Genomic DNA, 21,104 nt, shown 5'->3' on the forward strand with positions numbered 1-21,104 from the left:
GAGATTCAGTAGGAGAACAAGTAACAGGCAATCATATTTTTTCCTCCTGCTCATTGGTGAGAACGGGAAGATCTTCAGCTGTACCACCCACAGTGCAGCAGTACGAGGGATACAGCACATACCTGAGGTCTGTAGCATCATCGCACACGGCTTGGTAGAAACTGGGGCAGAAGCAGCCCTGTGCACAAGGGATGATCAGCCAGCAGCCACGTGCTGTTCCAAGCAGATGAAGTCCAGCTCCCCTCCAGGCCTGTGGCTCATGTTCTACTGCATTATCCAGATTCCCAGCATGGAGACGAATCAACAAGGCTGTCCAGCTACCACACCAAACCTTGGTCTCTCTATTAGTAGGAACACTGGGTCTGAAGATCGTTTTCAACATGTAGAACCCCTTCAGATGCTTTTGCCCGTGTTACAGGTGCTGCTTTTCTGCTTTTCTATTGACACTTCACTAACAGCCTTTTAAATAATCTTGAAATAAGAATTTTTAGCCCCATTAGGGGATTATGGAGAGCAGGGTAGCACAACATCCCATTATACCAACCTGAGAAAATTACACTGCAGTCCTTCATGAGGCTTCTGCCTAAAAAATGGCAGCCTGAATGCTACCAGGGCTTGGAAGAGTCCCTAGCAGCACCTACTCTCCTGGTACATCGAGCCCAATGTGCTGACCACACACATTTGCCATCTGGTGTCAGTGACTTCTGAGTATCCAATATTTGGAACATTTTGCAGGAAGGTACTTTGTACTGTTACAATCCTTTGTAAACATGCTGTCAAACGCTTTCATGGCCCTTATTTATTTAGTGGAGACTGCAGTAATGGGCATTAAATTTAGCTTTATATTTCTATCTTGAAAGACTTTGTGTAGAAATGCAAAATTAATGCATTAAAATTAAAAAAGGACAAGATCTGAAATACTGAATTTACCCCTCTGTATTACTTTGAGCATTTCTTTATTCAGTGTATTTTTGCCTGCCATGAATTGATGGAAACCTTGGTTTCATTATTTCAAAAGAGAGAACTCGGGCTTTTCTCAGGTGGTAGCTGATGGCCCAATCTCACCTGTAGGGAGAATCACATCCTGGTGTTAGCTATAAGTTCAAAACTGTGAGGCTTCAGAAGCTTTCAAGTCACCTTATTCGGCAAGTTCCTGCTCGTAAACAGGATATGCAACATGAATAGCTGGTGAGTAGAAAGCAGATGGTGAATATTTAGAGGTCTTGTGCATGGTTAAGTATTTTATAAAAGTTAGTAGCTCAGTATATTTGTTTTTAAGTACAGTTTTAGTCAGCAAAATGACTTTTCCTGGCATGTTCATATCCATATAACTCATGTATTTCCCTGACCCGTAGATATCAAAATAAATCATGACTGTCTGCAAGCTAGTAATAAATCAATGCTCTTTTATAAAATATCCCAAAATGGAAAATTAATATCAAGTGTGGTCATCCTTCTCAAGCAAGAGCTTTTTCAGAAACAAGTTATTGGTGTGCCTATGCATTCAAAGCTTACACTTTGCTGTATTACTGATTTATATGAACTGCAGGCTTTGATGTTTCTGGAATTTAACGTTGGACTTTTGCTACAACTGTTTTCTTTAACATAAAATGTCTGTGGCATAATTCTCATTGCTAATTGCAACCTTATGATGGTGTTCTGTGAAGCACTGCTTACCTCATTCACAGTAGTATAAGAAGCCTCGGGACTGCTGCTAATGTATGCTAAGCCTTTTCAGTCTTGTTTTCTTTTCTTTTCTTTCTTTTAACCATAATAGAGATTATCACAACCTTGAGTAGTTGGGCATTTGGGGAGAGTTTGAACCTAGATCCAGACTTCAAGTCCCAGGCCAGACCTAGCTGTGGCAGCAGAGGTTCCCTAATTTTCTGGCTGAATTGTTCAGCTCTCAGAATTGAGCCCTCAGCAGTGAAGCAAATAATCCATTAAACAAAACCTGTGCTGCCCTCTTGCAGCTTTGGCTGTGATAGCATTGGTAGCACAAGAGCAATACTCCTATACCTCGTGGTTCACCTGAAGCTCACTTGGGGAATGTAGAGCCAAGGTCCTTGTAATCTTTTGCATCTTCTTCAGATATGCTAATAATAGAATTCAGTATTCTTTCAAATGTTACTTGCATTAAGCATTCAAGTTTTTTAAACTGTTTTTGTGCTAATGGTATGTTTGATTTTATTTTATTTTTTCTAGAGGTTTGTTAATGCTGAAGCACAGCACTGCTAATGGAGTACCTGACCTTTCAGCATCTTCGCTGAACAGCACTAATGAAATTTCCTGGCAAGCTAATTAATACATGTGTAAGGCACAAGTCAGGTGTACCTTTAGCAGCTTAACTCTTAGCCAAGAGGATGAAGTCCTCCTGCCTGCCCTGCACTGACATCTCACTAACAATAATGGATTTGGGACCTAATCAGGCATTAAAACAGAGGATTAGTGAGCTGCAAACTGCAGGGCTCAATTTGCAGTGCATGCAGGGCACTGGTAGAAGATACAAGGCATGCTTTCAACAAATGAGTATCTAGATATCTGACAAAACTATGTGAGCAGTAAAGCCTGTTGGATTTATGGAGCTGCTCAATGATGATTTTAGATCATCAGCAGAAAAGAGACACAGAGCAGGAGCTTAACATGAAATTATAGTAGAGCAAGGAGCAGTGAATGTTAAGCATGGGTACTACAACTGCCTGAAAGAAGGTTGCAGCCGGTCTGTTTTCTCAGATCACAGGTGATAAAATGTGAGAAAATGGCCTCAAGTTGCTCTAGGGAAGGTTTAGAATTGATAGCAGGAAGAATTCCTTCATGGGAAGAGTGGTGGGAAAAGCTGTCCAGGGAAGTGAAGGATTTGCCATCCCTGGAGGTATGTAAGAGATGTGTGGATGTGACACTTATGGACATGGTTTAGTGGTGGATTTGTGGTGGTTGAATTTGATGATCTTAAGGGTCTTTTCTGACCTAGATGATCCTGTGATGACAGTGTTAGTTGTGTGGTTATGAGGCAAAGCCATCCATAGTGAGTGGGCCATTCATAGCAGTTTATAAGGATTTATGATGGTTGTAGTGCAGTGGGACTTCAAGAAGGTCACTTTTATTCTCCTGCAATCTATGGACTATTGCTTGCCAGTGGTCTCATAACAGCAACTGCCACGCAGTTACCATTATACAGCAGCCTCCTGTTTCTGCCATTAGATTTCTGCTACACAAGAGACTGGCACACAGATTAACAAGCACTACCACTTCCTTAGTGCCCCAAGATGCAACTCTCTAAGGAGGCTAAAGGAAGAAGGGCTGATAGATGGATAGTGGAAAAATGAGATCTGATAAAAAGAAAAGAGGGGTTCAGCAGGTGGGATTGACAACAGAAGGGAAAGCAGCTTAAGACAGGAAAGGATTTCCATCTAGAAGTGTTAGTGGGTGATGGAGTGATAGAAGAGGGTTGAAGGCTTTGTATATGGCACAAAATCCACCCCAGGATGTTGCAGGAACTCTGAATGGTTTGAGTCTTCTTTTGACACGTGTGTTAGGTAGGTAAAGTCCTGGAGGTTCATAAAGTAGTGCAGCCCACATCTAGGTTTGGAAGATGGTGTATCCATGAGCTTCCAGAATATAATTGCATTTTACTGCCTTTCCCAAGAAGACGTTTAGTTTGAGCTCTTCAAGATCGCTCTAAAAAGCCACAGGAGCATCTACAAGGTTTGATTCAAAATGACACTGCCAGGCTGGACAAAATTGCTAAATACAGCCATTAAAGCCAGGGCACATACATCTCTTGCATGTCTAGTGTCTTTGGGAGGTGTATTACTGTTCATCTTTTACGCCCAGAGTACCTTTCTACACTAAGTGACTTTTCTGCTGTCAGCACATAAAGCAGGTGGTCCAATACCTCTAGCACAGTGTGTAGAGGGAATGAATTACTTCCCTTACTCGGAAGGAGTATGGGTGTATTGCTACATGCATGCAAGAGATAATAAGGGAGAGCTGCCACCTGCTGTTGAAAACATTCTGGTTGATCTTTTAGCACAGATACTGTAGCTGCTGTAGGTGCCTCATTAATGCCAGCTCCTTCCATCCCACAAAGCAATATTTTGCAGGGGTTGCAGGAAACCCAGGCCCATCTAGCATTGGGGAGAAGTAAAATTTGCCCTGAACTGTTGCTATTCTTGTTATTCAATCAGGAAAAAGCCAAAGTGTTTTACTTATGTTTTGAAGTGGTGCAAAGCTGGAAGGTATGGTAATGTCACTGTTTCTCTAGGAAGGAGTTCAGTGGAGTTATGAACTGTACTTCCAAATGAAGCTGCAGCTGATTGATTAAACCAGTGCTTACAACTCATCTCTGTGAAATAGCTATTTTTCAGCTATTCTATTGAGGTTCTTTATTTCTGCATTTTTTTTTTCCCCTAAAGGGCAAAATGAGGGGGAAAAAAAGTACATGTACTGTAGAATTATTCTAAACTCAAATTTCCAGTAGGAACTGTGGTAGCAGAAGCTGCAGCTGAGTATTCAGTTAACTCAACCATTCGTAGTGGTGAAGTTTTGAATAGTGAGGTTCTGATTTACTTGCTGTATATGTTGAAGAGTGTAAATATAAGCTTACAGTCCATGTTTGAAGCATTTAGCATACTGGCAGTTTATATAAAGACTGTTGTTTGATTTTTGGAGGAGGTATGGGGTAAATCCCAAGGACTGTAGTATGTCAGACAAAATCACGAGCCTTAACCACCAAACACAACATGAATTTTAACACCAGTTCAGCTCAGTTGGGCTGAGTCAAGGGATACTAATTCAGATGGATTGAATAGAATCGACTTTGTAGGCAGCCATGCCTCAGATTTTAATCTCTGCCCAAAACAAACCTGAGCAGTTTTTTGGGGGGGTGAGTTCATGTGTTTCGGCTGCCTTTGCTGGTGAGCAGAGGCTGGGTTAGGTTGTCCAGCAGATGGTGCAGCTGGCTATATCCCAAAGCACTACAGGTTTCTGGGACTTGGGGCAGCTTCTGATGCTCAACTGCTCTTCCACTGGGCTGCTCATGTAACTAAAGGCAGCTCGAGCTTGGCAAGGCAGAGGCAGGTTTGCAAAACCCATGAGTCCCTTCCCCTCCAGGTGCAAAGTGTGGTACAAAGGGAGCATCACTGTCTTCACACAGTCTGCCTGCTGCCTTTTGCCGTGAGAAGACAAAAGTGGATATGTAAAGCTGTGCTAAACAATCTCAGCAGCTGGGGGAAAGAAAAAAAAAAGAAGAGCTGAGCTCCCCTAAAAACTTGAGAGATCTGGAACCACTGAGGCCTGTAAAGCACAAACTTACTGCAGTAGGATAATGATGCTATCCTAACAAGTGTCAGATGCATTGAGTCTGAATCACTCGCTGAGCCAGTCGGATTTCCTCAGGCTGCCACATGATGGCCACGGAGGGTAAGAAATGGCTCCAAAGCAGAAAGAAAATAAAGAAAAAAAAAAAAAAAAAAAATCTTTCAGAGACCTGCCAGTAAAGTTCTTTTGGCTTTGAGTCTGGGCATCGCTCCCAAACTCAGCCTCTCACTCTCAGATAAAGCGCTACAGCCTGAAATGAGAGTCAGATGTGTGGGAGGGGAGCGCGCATATCTGTGCCTGGGCTGAAAAACACACGCACTGTAATGCCTAGAAAATGCTTTTTATTTTGGGCCTTGCTCCAGAAGACCTTTTTCCTTGCTTTTTAAATCCCCTGTTGCTTGGGATTGCCCAGATTTTAAACCCAGCCGAGTGGACGGGGAGTGCCAACACCCTAAGGGATTTTCTTTGTGTTCTCCCCCCTGGAAAAACCTCCATCCCCCTGCCAATGCTCTTCAAGATATGGGCAAGAAGGGATGGTCCCCTCAGGCTGTGGGGTGGGATGGCCACAGCCACATGACCCACAGCTTCCAGCTTTATCTGACACAATGGGCAGGTGGAGTCCCAACTACACAAGTGCCTGACAGGGCAAAATGGGGAGGGAGGTGAGGGGAGAAAAGATCCCGACAGTCTGCAGTTGGGTTATTCCTATCATTTTATCACGGGTTTATATTCCTGTGTGAGGGTGAAGTTTTACTTTGTGTTTCTCCCTAAGTTAGAACCTTGGAATTTTGTGATTATGTGGGCATTTTAGCTTGAAAACAAACACAAATCACCACCATCAATCTGTATGTTCTTAGCCTGCCAGCTTGGAGGAAGAAACTAGAAACATGAACTTTTCTTCTTCATGCCAATCTACCTCATGGCCCTTTCTAGGAGGTGAGAGCTGACTCCTGGCTGCAGGACAGCTGGTGGTCCCAACCCAGGGTGATGAAGGGGGAGGCAATGGGAATAGCAAAGGACCTGGAACACTGTGAGTGAAGAACTTGTTAATTCTGAGAAATGAGAAGGAGCCATTTTTGGGCTGGATGGGACCTTAGTAATTGCCCAGTTCCAAGCCCTGCCATGAGCTCCATCAGCTCAGGCTGCCCATGGCCCCATCCAACCCAGCCCTGGGCACATCCAGGGTACCTGCAGCTCACTGGGCAGCCTGTGCCAGGGCCTCAGAGCCCTGTGGGTGAAACATTTCTTCCTTGTATTACAATAAGGAGAAATGGGGATTTCCCAAGGCAACTGTGCTTGGGACGGCTGCGGGGAGCTGAGGAAGGAGGAGAGCTCAGAGTGGACGTGGAGGATAGTTTGGATGGGAAGGAGGAAGTTGGGCAGGTCCCTGCCAGCCAGCTCAGCCCCTCATGTACCCCTGGATCTCCAGTGTTACATTGCTCCACAGCCTGGTCCATTTGCATCTGGGGCTGGTCATTTGTCCTTGTGTTGGGGTAAACTTGGGAAAAACCTCTGTTATTTTTTCCATCTGAGGACTATCTAACATCTAATAGTGACTGCGTCTCTTCACTGCAGCTTAGCAATGGAAGGGTGCCGGAGGAGATGCGATTTACCCAAAGCAATAAATGCAGCATTGTGTGCGTAACTCACAGATGTTAAATCAATCTTCTTAAATCAGCCTTAATTGCTTAAATAGTTGGAGTGCTGTTGCTTTTCACAGAACTGAGCTGCCGGTGCCTGTGGTGCCGCAGGTCACACTCGCCTCTTGGGTAATCTTTGGGACCTGGAAAGCCCACGCAGACAAAAAGAGCTCTGTTTGCAGCCAGCACCAGCTGGGTGGCAGAACTACAGGGCTGGGTAGTGCCTAGGAGGTGTTCTTTGTGACTCCAGCACCCACTCCAGCACTCCCTGAACATCCAACAAATTCTGTTTAACATTTCCTGAAATATTGCTGCTACCATAATGCTTTTTTTGTGCTATCAAAAATTTACTCCAAACTGCTGTGCAGGGCTGGAATGTGCTTTTTTTTAACCTGAGCATTCTTTCTGCTGCCTTATCGGCTTGCGGTGGTCATTCCTACGCAGCCCTAATCACAGAAGTATTTATTTGCTATTTTTTTCCTTGCAGGCCAACAGCTTGCACAGGACTGAGACTGAACAACACGCACATGCCAATGCTGCAGGAGTGGCTGAAGGATGTCCTGCTGTGATTTAGGGGACACTTAAGAGGTAACATGAAGAATTTGGTCGTGTTTTAGAAACGTTCAGAGTTCCAGTGCAATCAAACTTAACTGCTGGTTTTGTTTTGTTTTGTTTCTCAGCACAGATTTCACCAAACGATGCCTGAGCGGGGGTGGTTTTCCAAGCACGATGCAGAACCTGTTGCAGTCGGGAAGTCGCAGTAGCACAGACGCATCGCTCCGGGTGCGTGTGACAGAGCTGGAGGTGGGCGGAATGTCTGGCGGTGAGAATGGCTGGAACTCAAACGCAGGGACTGATAATGAAGGAATTACTCACCTCGAGGTATCGCAGCAGAGCCTCCCGGTACTGAAGAGCCACAGGCGGAGCTGTGAGGGGTCTGGTGAGAGCTGCTGTACCTCAGCGCCCAGCGGTTCCTGGGGGGAGTTTGAGGGCTTCAAGGAACCCTTGGGCAAATGGCATCCCAGAGCTGATATTTTGCTGAAGTCAAAAAACACTTCTGATGGTGGTACAGGCGTGAGCAGAGGACACTGCAGTGCTGCTGCCGGTCACTTCTGTTCCGAGCCATCTCTACTCAGTGAGGCTTCCAGCTCTCTGAATGAGGTAAGTGTTCACAGTAAACCAAAGACCAGAAGTGTTTGTGTTACTGCTTCCTGCATCTTAAGATTTGTATCTGAATGTCTTCTCTATAGAGAATAACTCTGTCCAGGGAGAGAAACTGTCAGGCTGCATTTTAGTTAACTTGAGTGGAACAAAATGCAACTTCTTTCCAGTGTTTGACAAATACTTCAGTTGTCCTGCTGGAGAGCTTTGAAGAACATAACGCACTGCTTTTCTTCTGGGCAGCAGGAATGGGTTATAGCCCTTCAGAAACAATGGGCCCTGAAGCATGTGAGAGTTAAAAGCCAGGCGAAATGAGCGTAGGAAGCAAAGAGCTGGGAAGGCAGGTAACAAAAATAGAGTGGGCAAGTTGCCTGCAAGCTGCTTGAAATAAACCAACATAAAATTGAGTTAGAGACTGACAAAAACATTAGCTTCTGTTGTGTAGTACGCTGCCTGAATAACCCAGCAGTCCTTCTGGCATTTTGGACTGATTGTGGGTAGAAGTTAATATGATACAAGCAAATGAATAGCAAGTAATTTAATACCATTCCCCTCCTATCATGGGATACAATGTTGGAACTAAAATCTGAATGCTTACTAAGCTGTTTGTTCACCATAAGGGTTCTACCTTGCTGAAATTGGTGTGTTTTCATGTTTACCAGGCACAGGTAAGCACACTAACAAAAGAAAGATGAAATGAAATACTAACAAAATAGCAAGACTTCATTATTACTACTGTTATGAATTAAAACGTGAGGAAAAGGAGATCAGTCAACTCAGGCTTTCACAGAGCCAATAGCACTTCATAGCTCACAGCTTATAGTTGTAAGATCAGCTTTTATACGGAGGGAACAGAGTTTTGTGGAGCCAGGCTTCCCTGTCTGTTTGGAGCCTTGCCTTTTGCAGAGGCTTTGCTCAGGAAAGCTCAGTGCTGAGCATGGGGTGAGCTGTCTAACATTGGTAGAACAGAGATCACAACATAACCGGTGATGAGTTGCTGGTATGCATAAACAGAAGTTAAATTCTAGGGTTGGAATTTCAGACATGCAGTCTTATGCTGAAAAAGCAGAGTATGTGATGACCAGGGCAGAAATATAACAGATTGTATGGCTTCTTTCTTAGAAGTTGTACGCATTAATCTAATTGTAGCCTTTGCTTTATTATTTTTTTTTTCATGTTTATTGAAGTCAAAAGGAAATATCCAACATGAGCTGAAACTTTAGGCAGAGTTAACATACTTAAGGTGTCCTTTTCTTAGGATAGAGAAGCAGCTGCATTGCTGCTGGAGATTTCTTTGGGAGTAGAACACACATGTAGTTTGTCGTTCATTCTTGTGCTTTTTATATTGTTTGTTTGAGATCATAAACTCCTCAGGTTGGGATGCAGCCCTTCTGTATGGTCAATAGAGGAAGGTTGGAAGGGATCTAGAGATCATCTGAGGTCAGAGGTCTGACCTCCATTATCTATTGCATCAGTTAATTAAATTATAACAGTCAGGAGCAGAGTCCCCCACTTAAAAATGAAAACAATCACCATTTCCTTGCAGCAGCAGGATGCTTTGCCTACAATCATAGAACCACCAAGGTTGGAAAAAATCTCCGAGATCATCCAGTCCAACCATCCACCTACCACCAATATTCCCCACTAAACCATGACCCTCCCTACAGCATCTGAATGTTTCTTTCACTTGGCAACTTGGCAACTTCACCACCTCCCTGGGCAGCCCATTCCAGTGCCTGGCCACTTTTTTAGACAAGAAATATTTCCTGATGTCCAACCTGAATCTCCCTTGGTGCAACTTGAGGCCATTCCCTCTCATTCTATTGCTAGTTACATGGTAGAAAAGGCTGAACCCCAGGACTTAGAGGATTTTTCTTGTGTTCTTTAAATTCAGGCCATTGTAAGAGGAATGAGTGTACTTGCTTAAGCAAGTGCTCTGAGACAATATAGAGGATTTTTTCAGAGAGCAGACTTGAAATTTTTGCATTTGTATTTTTATCATCAGTACAAAGCTGCAAGTTAAATGGAAATTACCTGCATTTTGTGTTAAAACACACGCTGAAATAGACAGTAATAAAAACAAAATTAATACCAGAAAAGATCTTGTGGTTTTCCTTGGGCTTCTCATCTGGCTTGATAAGCTGTACTCCAGTGGCTTGTGTGCAACATCACAGGCTGCAGGAAGAAATGACAAACAAGGCAGATCTGCTTTCCTTTGTTAGTTCTTCTGCAATTGTTCTGTCATGGAACTCTGCTTTTCAAACGCTTTCCTCCTCCACATTGTATAAGTTCACGAAAGCAATTTACAAATCAGTTTAAAGTTTCGTGATATTTTGGGAGAGTTTTGGAGGGTTTTATCCAGGAGTTTTTGAGAGTCTCTGCAGTCACCCATGAAGAAAGGCAGTTCAGTAAGGGCTGAATTTCAGGGATGGCAGTGAGGGCTACGCTGCACTTCTGGGAGCATGCTCAGAAGCACAGAATCCTCTGCCAGCTCTGCTGACTGTGCACGCCCTCAGGACTTCCACTATTCACTGCATTTGTCTGAGTTCAGTATAATGAAACTGGAAATATCTCAATTTATTTCAGTCATTTGAATTGCGATTAAAACAACCTGTCAAAGTATCCACTCTTACATTTTTCAGATCAGATTGTTGATTGCTAGGCAGGAAAAACAAGCTGGCTGGGTTCATTCTCCAGTTTTCACACAGCATCTCTGCTCCTGGACTGCAGTCACGCTGCAGATTAAGTACTGCGATTAAGTACTTTGATTTAGAAAACTTGACTAACTCCTTATTTGAAGAAATAAAGCTTCTGGATGAGATGGCACAACAACATCCCCTTAGGATAGGATGTCAGTTACGCACGTTTTCCCTTCCTGCTCCTTGGATAACCCTGTTACTTCCACTTGTCCTGTTTACATGAGGTTAGATTACTCACGGCCGTGTCTGTCCTGCAAACCTCCTTATCACTGCTGGAAGAGGAATGAGTTTGTAAATCAGATCAAACTTCTTAATGTAAGCTGGAAAATGTTTGGTGCAAATGCAAGCATCCAGATACACAGTGACCTCAGCTTTTATGTGGACTTGTGCAGTGCAAGTATTTATAGGTAACTAGAAGTTATGTTACACTTGGTTGCATTAGATGTGGTAAAAATACTGTTATTAATGCAAAGCAAAATAAGCTCTGAGTTGGTGTGTGAGCATGTGTTGTTTTTGGCCTGGACTGAATTTCTTGAGGAGGAGACTTGACTGCTAGTAGGCAAAGCAGCCCATAATGTAGCATGTAGCAGTTGTGACATTACAGAGGAAGGTTATCAGAAACTCTTGGATTTTTCCTTTTTCTCCTCTAATCAAAAGTAAATACTCAAAGCACCGAACTATGGGCTCAGTCCCCCTGTGTTATTAATATTAATTCAGATTTTAAATGCAGTTAATAATACAATCAGTGGAAACATTGTTCTGTCGTGAGCTGTGAAGTTGCCAATCTGTAGCATGTGAAATGAAACTCTCTTTTTTTTCTAGGCAGACCACTGCTATGAGGGTATATTTAAGTCAGGCTTTCCAGAAGTCCTTGTATTGCAGTCCAGCGAGAGCATAAGAAGCCTGGATCAAGTAGTTGATGTGAATAATGAAGATGTTGGGATTCCTGAACTTACAAATAATCAACTTTGGTAATGAGTTTAGTCATAATAATAATAATAAAAAAGTTCCTCAGTAATCAAACAATTATGTTGTTTATAATTTAAATATTTGTGGTATTGATAACAAACTTAAGAACCATTTTAATCACTGTGCTCCTTCAGTGTGTAGATCTTACCAATTACGTATTGTGTTGGTCAAGGAAATGGATTATGTTTTAGCCATGGGAAAACAAGCTAGAGAATATATCAGAAGTACAAATTTCTGCTCAGTTTTTCCTGTTGTCGGTGCTCCTTCTTATGACTCAGCTCCTGGAATGCCGGAGCAGCCAGCAGGCAGCCTGTTCTTCCTGTTTGCTTGTCCTTTCTTTACAACACATCTGACTCAATTCTCCATCATCTGAAGCAGAAGCTCTGCTGCTCCTTCTGCTGACAACCCACGCCTTTTTTTCCCTCCCCGCTTTTCCCAGGTGGTGACCACTTTTCACATTAAAGCAGATTTTCTTCAGAAGCTGTGGCGCATCCAACTTCTTTCCTGGGGTTGTGTTAATGGCAGTTAGTATCACTTAACTTACTCTCAGGACAGCTGGAATGGTCTCTGCTTCGTAGTATGTATGTGTCCAGATCAGGTACCAGCAAGTTAAATAGCAGCAAGTTGCAGAGTGAAGTATGATTGACATGGAGGAGAAAGGTCTGAGGGACGGATCGTGAAAAGTAGAAAATTAATAGGGCTGAACTCTGTACCCACCTTACAGAAGCGATTGATTAGTATGAACTGTGGGCATGTAACAAACTCTGACGTGCTTCTAATGCACTTCTTCTCTGAGAAGCCTCAACATACAGTAATGTTGGCTGTTTCCATTGATTATCATGGAAATTTATTAGTGTGTTGGGTTGATACTTTGAACGAATGTGGAAATAGCTTTAAGATAAAGGTAGGCTAGTACACAACTGTATGGACAGAAAGAATTACATATGTCTTCTGGAAACTTTGTATGCCATCTAACCTCAACTTGTGTTTTCTTTCCTAGCATCGATTCTGGAAACATATGGAGAACTCTTAGAGACTTAGATAATACCTCCAGATTAAGACATCCCTGGAGTAAATCTCATTGCCAAGAAAACCTTCTGAGTGTCCTTGGAATAGATACAAATCGAATGGTAATTGAACAAAGGTCTGCCAGTATGCCAGTATAAACTTTTGGTTGCAGGTTGGATTTTATGTAAGCTATACATGCAAACACACGAGGAACAAGATCTGGATGAGTCATAAGTTTCTTAAAGAGAGCCTTTTCAAATGATGGTCTCACGTTTTCTCATCACTGTGTGTCAGTAAGAATGAAATTGTGTAGGGATCAAATTTTGATCACCTTTACGCTGAGGTCTCAGCTCTGTGGCACCCTGTTGCATTAGATAGTATGTTCAGCTTCAGGCATGAATGTAGAAATAGCTTTCAGATGTGTGTGTACTGGATGGCTTTCTTTTTTTCCTCAGAGCATGAAAAAGATGTCAGTCTCTAATATCTTTCTGTTAAGTGAAAAGTGGATTTGAATCAGTGAGGCTGCTAAAGTAATCACTGGGTGCTTTCATTGCATATGAACTGGAAGTGTGTTTCACTTCCCTCTTCCTCAGAAGATTCCATCTGTTTGTGCAAGACTTGAGAGGAATATGTTTTAAACTGAAACGAGAACAAACTATCAATATTGAAAATCTCAAATGTCTCTGATTAATCTCTTGTTTTGGGAAGATAAAGGCATGGGGGATGGTTCAGTTTTCAACCTGGTTATTTAGATGGCATGAATCAGTTGTTTGTGCTTCTCAGAGTAACTATTCCAGTTGATGATTTCATTCCATGATGCGGTGCTGTGTGCAATTCCGAATTGCAGGAGCTGTCATCTAGCAGGAGGAAACGGGAGACATTTCTCCAACATCTAACTTCCCCTTCTGTCCTTTGCTCACCCATAGAGACGTTTGCATTGCGTTGCTTTTAACAATACTGACTTCTCAGATATTTTCCAGCTTAAGCCAGGGCTGATTTTATTCAGTAATAGTTTAATTTTGAAATTGCAATTTTTAAATTTCAAATCATGATTTGGTTCGCATGTATGGGTATCTTTTTGCCAATGAATTGTTTCAGTGACAGGGAAACGTGACAGATACAGCTTTGGAAAGTAGAAATTGATGTTGTTATTTGAGAGGAAACTTCTCTTTAGATTAAGATCAGATAGTCATTAGTAAAGAAAATGTAAATTTGCTTTCTTAGGACTTTCTGGAGAGCCAGAATGACGTTACTGAGGAATCAAATGCTAAAGATAATGAAGACTTCAGATTTGACGGATTCAGTATTAATAACTGCAAAGCACTGATCCAGACCAAGGTAAGAACTGCACTAAACATAAGTACTTGAGGGAAGCATACAGCATATTTTATGTGTTCATCTGTGCTGCAGTCAGCTGTTAGAGCATATGTGCTGGCTTAACAGCTTGGTCCTGATAGGACTGTATGTATGTACTGTTGTACTTCACCCATCAAAACCCATTTGACTGCTTCAGAAAAGGTAAAACACAACATTCCAAATGCAAAACAATACAATGTGGAGGATGCTGAAATGCAAGATTATTTGCTAAGCAACTTGGTCTGCTGGTCAAACTATTTACTGGGTGGGAGGGAGCAACAATACCTATGATACTGTCAGAGTGTATGTCAGAAAATGACAGAAGAAAATAATGGTGTTAAAGGATAGATGTGATGAACAGAGAGACGCTTGTGGCTTGCTCCTAAGGTGCATTGTAAGGGAGACACAAGGAACAAGGTTCATTATAAAGAAATTGCATTTGAGCTTGCGTTTCACATATTCAGAAAGAGTCAGATTTGGTTTCTCCACTGTAGGAGAAAACAGGAACTATCTAAAGAGGAACGTAGAACTGATATTAACAATTGCAGGGATATTTTTGTTTTGTTACAGAACGTACAGAGAAACAAAAGCGGGAATTGTTATCTGTGCATTTGCCTTCAGTCAAGCAGGCATTTATAAAATCAGTTTCTTTCATGTAGTGCAACCTGGAGGACAATTCTGTCATTCTGCATTGCTTTAAAAAAATTAAATGAATCAGTTGCATTCTGTTTTCACCAAAGTGTTTGGGATTAGCATTCAAACCTAAAATCCCATCTTCAACAGAGAATTAACTTAAGCAATTACTGTTGCTGTGGGATTATGCACTTTGAGGCACATTTTCATTGCAGTGTTTTATTCCATTTACTGTACTGGATGCTGTATGATGTATGTTCTGTACTTAGGAGAGGTTAGGTTGTAGGATTCAGAAAGGAAATCAGAAGAGACCTTTGAGTGTATTCCTTCCTAATTCAGTTCTGCAGAGACACATGCTTGGAACTTTGTTAAATACAGGGGGAGAGCTTATGAAAACAAGTGGCTCAAGGTGAATTCAGGAGGAGTAAAAGTAGAAAGATTCATAATACAACGTTAAGGTAAATAGACAAATTATTCTGGAGTGGCTTCTGAAGGGAAAGAACAAGCCTTGCTGCATGGTGTCTCACTGAGGCTTATTAGAAAACATAAGTTGCTCACCCTAATTTGGAAGCAAGTTAATTCATACAGTGTGATCTTTTCCATTTACTTTCCTAGTTGTGTCCTTTTTAAAAATGTGGGCTTTTTTTTTCTCCCTTATGCTGATTTTATGAAGTCTGTCTTAAAATCAGATTGAAATATGCTACGTGATGAAGGTAATGTAGCATAGAAAATATTAACTTGCTTTTAATTTTTCACTCAGCTTTCTGTATCACCAGATTCCCAACAGGATCAGCTCTTCACCTGTAACCTCTTTCTGAAAACCACATCATCAAATGGGAACATGCAGTATATAACAATCCCAAGGAAGAAGCACATTTTCAGTACACCCAACCTAAACGTGAAATTTTTCAACAGTGATGTTTGTTGAACCAAATGCACTTGTTAATTGTTTTCCTTCTTTTTGAACTGAATGCATTTTCTTACTGGCTTTGTACTGGTGACTGCAGATGATCGTTAGGAAAGTTACTATTACTGTACAGGAGATACCTAAAGCTACATTATTAGAAGGAATTTATCTCATGTAGTTATGAAGTCAAGGGTGTAATTTTGTCCTGAGAAGTTTTGCTGCTGATTCATCTTTCTTACAGTAAATCCAGCTGCAATCACACTTTAAAAATCCTCTGGACTGTTCTTTGGAATTACTGACCTTTCAGGCCTCTGAAAAACCTGGTTTCCATGCCAAAACCTGAACACACCTCAAGTGTGTTGTGAAGTGACACCATCTCTTCTGTTTGGTCCAATCTGAATCTGTTGAGATCTGCTGCTTTGCCACTGCTTAGCACGATGAAGTGAGCCTTCTGCAGCCTGTGGCTTTCATTGGGGTTGAGGAAGGTAGAGCTGTGCGTTGTGAGAGCCTGCTGTGGTAATACAGGTAGTCAGTGGAACGATTGGATTGAAAATGTTTTGTCCTGGCGTTGGTTGCTAACTGAAATAAATTGCATCTTTGAAGCTGATTGTGTCAGGCCCTCTTGGATTCATTCAGCAGACATACACACATAGGCCTGCTTGCCACAGCTTAACAGCAGGATTTGTACCACACAGTGCTGTAAACCACGGCCCTAAACCTGTTGAAGCTTGCTGTTCTAGCCACTCTCAATATGGGAACTTTGTACAACTTTTTCTTTTTTAAAGAAGTTGTTAACTCATTCAAGCTCATCCTAAAGAAAATGCTGAAGCACTGCAGCACTGATATTCCTGAACTAAGTTGGTTCATTAATGATGCATCTTCTCTACTCTTGGCATTAAGAATACCACACAACTCCGCCAGACTCCGATTCTTCATCCAGCAAACTGTTCAGCAGGGCAATTGCAGTTGCTCTATCTTAGTAATGCATATGATACCTCAATGCTATTAGCATGAAACCAAACTGTATGGTGGTCCTCTTAAACAGTTAACAGAGCCTTTGGAAAAGTGCTGTTTGAAAGCAGGCAGCTCAGCAGTTTCCCATCCTCTCAGAAGGAGTTCTGCAGGGCTGGGCTGAGGACTCCAACTGCATTCAGTAGCAGGGTGAACTTTTGCACCTAGCACTGGATTCGAAATCAGCTTGAATTTCCCCTGTAAGTCTTTCAGAAACATAAAGGTGGAGTCAGTGGTCTGTAGTAACAAACTCAGTAAATGCTAGCGAATTGCCAATAAGTTAAGAATAGAAATTTGAGGTTGGTATTGAAAACAATTATAAGAATAAAATCTCATTTTTATTATTTCAGGGAAGCACGGCCCTAAAGAGGGTCCTTGAGAGGGCATTTTTTAGTGTGTTACTGTTATCTTTTTGCAGGTTTTGCTTTCACTGACATTAGATGAATGTATCAAAGAATTTTTGCACCATTCCCCCAGGGGAAGAGTGAATACATAAACCTCAGTCACAGAAGCAGTCTTGCAGCCCTGTCTAAGGGACAGGGAAAGGGAAATTTCAGCCCTGTGTAATACAATTCAGCATGGAAAAAACTACTGGCCTTCCAAAGATGATGGTCTCTGTGTCTCAGCTCTTTTTTTTTTTGGGGGGTCAGATGCTCTGGGCTACCTGAGTGCTGCAGCACATGGCAGGTGAGAGAAGATCTGTGACTCCTGTCTTCAGTCTGAGCTCATTTATTCAAAGAAAAGGACTCACAGATAGGAAATTGTAAAGCAATTCAATTCAGCATCAAGACTGTGGAGTCCCAGCTGCCTGCCTCAGAACTAGGACACCAGCTGTTTGGGGGATACTCACACAGAAAGGGAGACAGGCCTCTCCAAACTTGTTAGTAGATCATTTTCAGCTGTAGAGCAGCCTTGCCTTCTATTCTTATCTTTGGAAACAAGGGGTGACGGAAAACCCTATGATGCGCTTTGCACAAATACTCTCTGTTCATTTCCTTTTGTCATTTCCTTGTTGCCTTCCTGGGCACGAAGCCAAGCCTGCTAACAATCGCCACTCACCAACTCCTGAAATACACAATTGTATGAAGTCGGAGCAGGTGTTCGTTCTGTGAAAATGATACAGGGAGGAGAAGCTTCAAAACTTAGCGTGTTTTAAGCTACGAATTTCATCACTTCCAATCTTACTTTTGAGCTCCCAACTGTGAAATACTCCAGTTTTGATAAACTTGTCGCTGTACTCTGCGTTTGTGAAAGGTAAATACCACAGAGCTTGGTGTTTGCTCATGGTTTTGAAAAATGAAAACTAAAGCAAGGTGAGAGTTTTACATTGCAGAGCTGGACAGAAATGCATTTTTCCTCCTGTTTGAAACTAGAGGGAAAATACGTCCATAGAACAAAGTTCTACAAAGTTCAAATCAGAGATGTGGTTACAAAAATGGTTCCTCTATAGGAGGAACGTTGTCTACAGTTTTGAGTAAAATAGAACAAAAAAAAAAAAAAAACCCAAACAATCCCATTGTGAAAGACTGAAAACATTTGAATGATATTCTGCTCAATGCTGTAATCTCTTAGGGACCCTTATTCCAACAATCAATCCTTAGAGTTGAACAGAGCAGAGAGGCACGGTTTGGGGAGGTTCTGTCTTTGAAGCATCACATTCCTACTGCTAGAGCTTATTTTTAGAAGTCCAAATTAAAATACATATAATTTGATAACATAAACAGCAATCCAGACCCCAGTATGAGTACACCTGTGAGTATACACTCTAAGTATTCCTCAGTATACTGTAGACCCTCCATTTCTTAGGTATATGAATTTTAAAAAAGCTTTAGATGCTGGCGTTGATCCCTATAGATTTGTCTCCACATGAGGAGTGCTCCTGTCTATGGGCAGGAGGCCCTACTCTAACTCACTCCAAAGTGCTGCAGTCAGAGGTGAACACAGATTACAGCACTTATAAGATACAGCATTTATAGACCGACCTTAAGAGTGAACCTGGGAGTAGCCCACCAATACTTATTCCTAGTCCAGTTAAAACAGCAGAGAAAATCTAACTAAAAACAAGCTGCATTCAAATTAAATGTTAAATCCACAAAGCCACTTAGATTTGAGTTTACCTTCATAGAGTGAAGGGGGAAAAAAAAAAGCAAAAAAACCCAACAACCATGCAGCTCACCTTAAGTGCCAAAGCACAGCCAGTCCAGAACAGTTCTATCTGGGTTCTAATGAGGGAAAAATGTATGGAATGAAGGTTACAGGTTTTTCTTTTTCTTTTTTCACTAAAGGCAAGATAATGGTGAATACTAGGATATTAGATAAATACCTGAAAGCCAAACAACTGCCCACTTCCACGAATGCTTGATTTAATAATACGTACCTCACTGATGCATCTTAATAGCTTAACTCTCCTAATACTGGTTTTTAATAACTCAAAATTAGTTTGGGAACTAATTATAATTCATTTTCCTTGCAGAACTCATGCACAGGTTACCTTCTTGTGTGTACTTCCCTGCTGCGTGAGCTGGAAATTACTCTTGCTCCATCTCCCAGTACACAGAACATTGATCCAACCAGAGCGTTCCAAGTGCTGCCTACACCTCCCCTGCCAGCCATGCTATACCAGCACTGTGCATCATGTTGAAGCTAGAGCCTTCAGAGTGGCTAAAACTGAGGTAAGCAAATAGAGAAAACTCTCACTACATTTGAAGTCTCAGCATGATCTGATTCCCTCATTTTCTTAATATGCTGCAGTACTGTACCTTCACGAAGGCAGCTTTCCTATTAGTGAGTTTCAGGACACATCACGTGAGCGGCTCTGTGCTGCTGCAATGCCCCCACAGCCAAAAGCACGTTTCTGGGGAGTCACCTCCAGACTCACATTGATCAGGCTGTGCTCAGCAGCCTCTGTGGCAACAGGCAGGAGGGGTGCCTCACATACAAGCTGCAGTCAGTAGCTCTACCATTAAGATGAGGGATTCCCACTCTTCTGCAGTGAACTTCATTGTAGTGGTTGACAACAGGAAGAGAGCAGAGAACTTTAAACTTGAAGTCATCAGTGTAATCTCCAGTAGGGACCTATGGAAAAACGTCACATCTTTGAGAGGAGAGAGAGGACTGAAGAGTGGCAAAGGTCATTTGTTTATAAAAGAAATACTGAAGACTTCAAAATATAAATGGTTAAACTGCAAAACTGTGGCTTTTATTTCCAAACATACAATAAATAGGTCCACCACAACTAGCCTCTAACTTCATTTTACATGGAAGGATTTTAAAATTAGTTTGTGCATATTTAAAAAAAAATAATAAAACTTCCCTTTGCACATAATTCCATACATAACCCAACTGCATTACATACCAGCTTACGGTCTTGGCACTGTGATGCAAGCAACCAATTGGAAACGGAGCTTTGTGGCAAGAGATTGAACAGAAATCACATTTTGTACTGTTGATGAAACGTACCAACAATTTAATCTATGTCTGAAGTGTACAAAAAACTTTTAGCATGTAAATGCTGAAAAGCAAGTCTCCTTGTGGGGGCTGCAAGGTAAGTGGATTTATTAACTGTTTGCTATTTGCTACATGATATAATTTTCATACCAAAATACCTTTACTGCATAGTAACATTCCATATTTTCAAATGCAAGAAGAAATTAAATGCAGTCTTTTTGCTTTACTCCTCGTCGCTGAATTTAAAGACATTTTTAACCATAACTCTGCTTCATCACAGTGCAGAAGGCCCTTAATATTTCAAGGATTTATTCAGGCATATCTTTAATACAAAAGTAGAGGCTGAGGAAAAGCCAGAGTAGTCTATACACAATGCACAATCTGTGTACATTCTGAAGCTGTACCTCTTCAAGAACTACTTATACACTCTTCAAACAAATCCCTTTATCCAGCAATTCAAAATACTTTAGATCAGAAGTTTTATATTAGAATCAATACATTATATGCATATAAATACATTTATACCCTTCGGTTGCTGAACAACCCAGATGGCTGTGAGGATGTGACCTGAACTGGTTCTCCACTGGTCTGGGATACCAAACTGTATTGGCAGCTCACTGTTAACACAGTCACAGTAAGAAATGGAGATCTTTGCACAAGGTAGGTGTGCTACAGCATCAGTTAAGACTAGAAATAGTAGGTGACATCCTGGCACCTTCAGCAGGGCCAGGGCTCCAACTTTTGAGATGCAACACCTGGGCAGTGTTTTCTTTCTCTGCATATGCCCCGTTCATTTAGAGTCCCAGCAGAACAAAAACAAAACGAACAAAAAATAAAACCAAAGCAAAGCTTTTACCACTACAAATTTTCTTATGAGACAGGTGCTGCAGCTTTCAAGAGCAAAGCAGAATTCTGTCATTAAAAAAACAAAACAAAACAAAACTCCCCCCCCCC

At 41.7% G+C, this 21,104-nt stretch overlaps 1 protein-coding gene across 2 annotated transcripts; it reads left to right on the plus strand.

The window, feature by feature from the left end:
* The first annotated feature begins 1,085 nt into the window (after nucleotides 1–1,085).
* Nucleotides 1,086–21,104, plus strand: CLBA1 (clathrin binding box of aftiphilin containing 1). 2 transcript variants are annotated; one of them, XM_048948634.1, is made up of 7 exons: nucleotides 1,086–1,188; nucleotides 7,447–7,547; nucleotides 7,640–8,120; nucleotides 11,642–11,790; nucleotides 12,789–12,918; nucleotides 14,021–14,134; nucleotides 15,546–21,104. In XM_048948634.1, exons 3-7 carry the CDS (start codon nucleotides 7,689–7,691, stop codon nucleotides 15,711–15,713), a joined length of 993 nt encoding a protein of 330 aa, XP_048804591.1. In that variant the 5' UTR covers nucleotides 1,086–1,188; nucleotides 7,447–7,547; nucleotides 7,640–7,688; the 3' UTR covers nucleotides 15,714–21,104. The 2 variants fall into 2 exon arrangements, with proteins under 2 accessions (XP_048804591.1, XP_048804592.1); XM_048948635.1 differs by having other exon boundaries at nucleotides 7,645–8,120.

Source organism: Lagopus muta, chromosome 6 (assembly GCF_023343835.1).
Source record: "Lagopus muta isolate bLagMut1 chromosome 6, bLagMut1 primary, whole genome shotgun sequence".
In the NCBI taxonomy this organism is placed as follows: Eukaryota; Metazoa; Chordata; class Aves; order Galliformes; family Phasianidae; genus Lagopus; species Lagopus muta.